Below are 4,455 nucleotides of genomic sequence, written 5' to 3' on the forward strand. Positions count from 1 at the left end.
ATTCACCAGAGTAATTCGTGAAATTCTTAATGTTTTTCCAAAGGTTCAGAGTCGAACGGCATCTCAGGAATATATGTTCTGTTGACTCTGAGGCTTCTTTGCATAGAACGCACCAGGTGGGACCATACTGTGCCCTTTTCATGAGCTGTTCTCCGGTGGGTATTTTATTTCGCAAGATACACCAGGTGAAGAGCTTTGATCGAGGTGATGCGGAATGTTTCCAAATATTCTGCCACCAGCTAGCTAGGACTTCGGGCTTCTTATGAGAGATTAGCTGGAGGTAGCCTGCCTTGGGGGTGTATAGACCGCATTCAGCCAGGTTCCATACGAGTTTGTCCTGCCCCTCTATAATTCGAATATGTGATTCAATCAGAGCCTCTCTGTATTCTCTCCAAGCTGGGTGCCATCTTCTAGGGAGGTTTAGCTGGTGCGCGGATTTCCATGCCTGGTGGAATATATCAGAGTGATCATGATCTGCGATCTGCGAGATTACTTTGATATCTTGTGCTGAGAGATATTCCACCAGATCTCAAGGGAGTATATGCCTCCCTCCACTACCGGTCCAAGGATCGAGCCCAATCCTTGCTCTATTCCCGGCTTTGATACGCCATACCAATTAGTCTCTGATTAGTGGCAGAGAGTGTAATAGGGCCTTCCAGATAGATGATATGCCTATTTTGTTCCATACTGGGAGTCTAACCCAATCGATGATGCTAAGGGGCCAAATGTATTTGTGGTAGGTAAGTCTAGTCCATAAGCTTTAAGTCGTCAGTAGAGCCCAGCCCATTTTTCCTGCCAGGGCTTTGGCAAAGATAGGGAGCTCCTTTAACCCCCAGCCTCCCCATTTCTTTGGTAAAGCTATCTTATTCCAGCCAATCCAGGCAAAGATACGCTTGTCTTGGTTGTCTGCCCATAAATATCTATTGCATAATTGCTGTAGTTTTGCCAGAATGTTCCGAGGGATCTAGGCCAGTGCCATCCAGAATACCGGCGTTGCTTCAAGTACTGATTTGATCAGGGTTAACCTCCCAGTCCTGGATAGATATCTATGGCTCCAGCAGGATAGTCTTTTTTCCACTTTTGCTACCAGCCAAACCCAGTCTGCGATCTTTTGGCATGTCGGCTTTAACCAATATCCAAGATATTTTAGCCCCCTGTCCAATGGCTGAGGAGTGTATGGGAATGCCTGCCTTGCCATATGGTTTTCGTTTGCTGAAGTACCAACCAGAGTGATAGTAGATTTCAACCGATTTACTTCCATACCCGTTGCATGCGAGAAGAGACCTAGAATGCGAATGAAGGTAGATGTGTCCTGTATGCTGCCATCCAATAAGATTAGGACATCATCTACAAACAGTAGGTGAGTGAGGTAGCATTCATCAGTGATTTTGAGGCCTCTGATAGTCCCTTCCCTTTTTGCTGAGATGATAAGCCGGCTTAGGGCTTCCATGACCAATAGGAAGAGGAGAGGCGAAAGAGGACAGCCCTGTCGCAGCCCTCTTTCGGAGTGAAAGAAGTGTGAGGCAGATCCATTGATCAAGATACTGAAGGTGGGAGATGTAATGCAGGCCATGATCCAATTAATGAGGGCGTGGGGGAAACCGATATGAATAAGAATCATTTTGATAAAAAGCCAACTAACTCGGTCAAATGCCTTGGAAAGGTCTATCTTCAGCAGAATACACTTAAGGTGTTTGGTCCAAATGGAATGAATCGCTTCTTGGGCGGAGCCAATAGCTTCATGGATCTGCCTATCTTCCAGGAAAGCAAATTGTTGAGGGGCGATATGTCTAGACAGGATGGGCTTGATCCTATTGGCAATGATCTTAGAGATAATTTTATAGAGTACATTGCACAGGGATATGGGGCGGAAGTCGTCAAAGGAGGATGGGGAGTCGGATTTAGGAATGAGGGCGATGAAGGTGGAGTTAATGGCATTATAGAGACTGCCCGAAGTTCTGCTTTCCTCTACCACCTTAAGGATATCTCCTCCCATGAGGTCAAAAAAGGCGATGTAGAACTCTATTGTCCAGCCATCTGGCCCAGGGCTCTTTTCCCTTTGAAACCATTTGAGTGTACTTTCCAGTTCTTCCATAGTGACGGGTGCTGATAGTCCTTCAGAATCCTCTTCATCTACAAATCTAGGGAAGTGAGAGGCCACATTGATGATTTCAGCCAGATTTGTGCCTGCAGGGCTCTTGTATAATCCTCTGAAGTGTGCAGTACCGAGTTGAGAAAGTTTGTTAAAGGAATCCGCCAGTCCACCTTCAGGAAGGGGGAGGTTCCAAATGGTGTTCGCCACTTTCCTTCCTTTGGCGAAATTGTGGAAGAATCTTGTGTTTTCATCTCCGGCTTTAAGCCAAGTTGCCCTACTGCGCAGTCTGAGAGATTCCTCCCTACTCTTGAGTATATTATTCTTCTAGTTTTCCAGTTCCACCAGACGAGCCTTGTCTTCTTGCGAAATGAAACCCAGATTTCGCTCATCCAGAAGAGCTTTCAATTCTTCTTCCATTGTAGTGAGTTGCACGTCTTCTCTTGTCTTCTTATCTTTAGCCCAGTTGATCACAATATGTTTAAGTTCAGTAAGATTTTTAATGAATCCCTTAGCCATCGAAGATTCTCTGTCAATGGGATGTCCCCTCCAGAAATATGTGACCAATTTTGAGAAGCTCTGGTCCTGAAGCCACGTGTGATTAAACTTAAATGGACCTTTTGGCTTCTGATGAGGGCCTAGGATATCCATTATAATGGGGGAGTGGTCAGATATACCCCCATTACCCACCCATTGTTTATAGAAATGTAACTGTTGTATCAGAGGGCCTTTCAGTAGGAAACGATCTAGCCTGCGAGCCAGAGCAGCGGTCCCTACCCTTCTATTTCTCCACGTGGGGAGGGGCTTCTGCATAGGGATGTCAATGAAATCGTGCTGCTCCAATAAGCTCCTCATGAAATCAGTGATGGAATCTACTTGGGCCATTGAACCCCATGACTCCCTGAACCCCAGAGAAAAATTCAAGTCTCCTCCCAAAATGATGCGGTCAAGTGTCAATAGGTTACAGTTGAGTAGATGTCTCCAAAAATTTTCCCGCTGTTGACAGGGTACATATATATTGACGATGCAAAGGGTGAGGCCAAGGTCTATTGAGAATATGTCCACTCCCATAAATCCATGGCCTCCCCAAGAGGAGTCCAATCTAATAGATTTGGGATTATACCCAATCGCCAACCCCCCCGATCTGCCAATAGCATCAGTAGCTAGGAAATTCCATCTTGCGGACAGAGAGGTGAGGGAGTGAGTAGTGGACTCTGCAGGGCCGAGGGTTTCTTGTAGAAGAATGATATCAGGTGATTCGACCTCAAAAAGTCGTTTGAGGGCTAGTTTCTTTGGGGAACTAGCCAGGCCCCGACAGTTAAAGGAGAGGAACTTCATGGGCGACCAATCTTTGGGGGTTTTGAAGCTCTAAGGACCCCATCGATGGTGGATTGGCGCCCAACAGCCACTTTCGCACCTGCATGCCTGATGGCTTTATTGAGATTTGATTTACGACCCCGGGTAGATAGGAAACCAGGACCAAGAGGGACTAAACCCAACCCGAATTGTGTATCAGAGACCTCCAAATGTGAAGACCGAGGGCGAAGGGGGTATGGATGGGAGGGAGTCGATCTGGAAGATGAAAGCGAGGAGGGCGAAGATGAGAGGGACAATGAGGGCGGAGCAGTAGATGGGATCAGAGGGGGCGGAGGGATAGAGCACTGTGCCATGGTACATGCAAATGAATTCACATATACAGATGAGAGATCTAAAGAGTTAGAGGGAGGGATAAGTGAGGTACCCGAAGCTTGCGCTGCCGCTGCTGCTGCCCGAGCCCTAGTCAATGGAGGCAAGGGCGGGGCTTTCTTGAGCATGTCTGCTTTCTCTGGGGCGCCTTGAGGTACCGCGCCGCTTTGTGGAGGACGGGGGATGGTTGGGGAGACACCTCTGGATGCCGCGGGCGAGATTATTGGAGATCCTTCCTGACTTTTGTTCAATGGACATTCCTTGAATAGGTGACCCACTTGGTGACATCGATTGTAGCGAAATGGAACGCCTTCATAATCCAGAATCTGTGTTCTGCTAAATTTTCCCCATTTTAGTGTGATTTTTTCTTCCAAGCCATCCCGAGTGTCCAGGTGCACCAGAATTCTAGCTAGGGTTCTTTTCTTTGTATCCTTATACGTACGATCATGGTCCAAATACGTACCCAGTGCGTTCCCAATTCTGATAAATGCTTCCTTAGTCCAATATTGTAAAGGCAGCCCCAGCAGCCACTTTTGCACCTGCATGCCTGATGGCTTTATTGAGATTTGATTTACGACCCCGGGTAGATAGGAAACCAGGACCAAGAGGGACTAAACCCAACCCGAATTGTGTATCAGAGACCTCCAAATGTGAAGACCGAGGGCGAAGGGAGTATG

General features: G+C 47.1%; 1 protein-coding gene across 1 annotated transcript; it reads right to left on the reverse strand.

Moving 5' to 3' along the window:
• Positions 1–2,419: 2,419 nt before the first annotated feature.
• LOC149250470 (uncharacterized) lies at positions 2,420–3,430 on the reverse strand. The gene has a single exon (XM_089453660.1). The coding sequence runs from the start codon at positions 3,428–3,430 to the stop codon at positions 2,420–2,422; it is 1,011 nt and encodes a 336-aa protein (XP_089309786.1).
• Between the last annotated feature and the right edge of the window lie 1,025 nt (positions 3,431–4,455).

The sequence above is a fragment of the Pinus tabuliformis genome, chromosome 7 (assembly GCF_031772625.1).
Source record: "Pinus tabuliformis cultivar Carrire ecotype Pingquan chromosome 7, CPIR1, whole genome shotgun sequence".
Lineage (NCBI taxonomy): Eukaryota > Viridiplantae > Streptophyta > Pinopsida > Pinales > Pinaceae > Pinus > Pinus tabuliformis.

What these genes read in the sequence shown, in the direction of transcription:
- LOC149250470 (XM_089453660.1), bottom strand. Translation starts at nt 3,430, where the DNA reads ATGAAGTTCCTCTCCTTTAACTGTCGGGGCCTGGCTAGTTCCCCAAAG.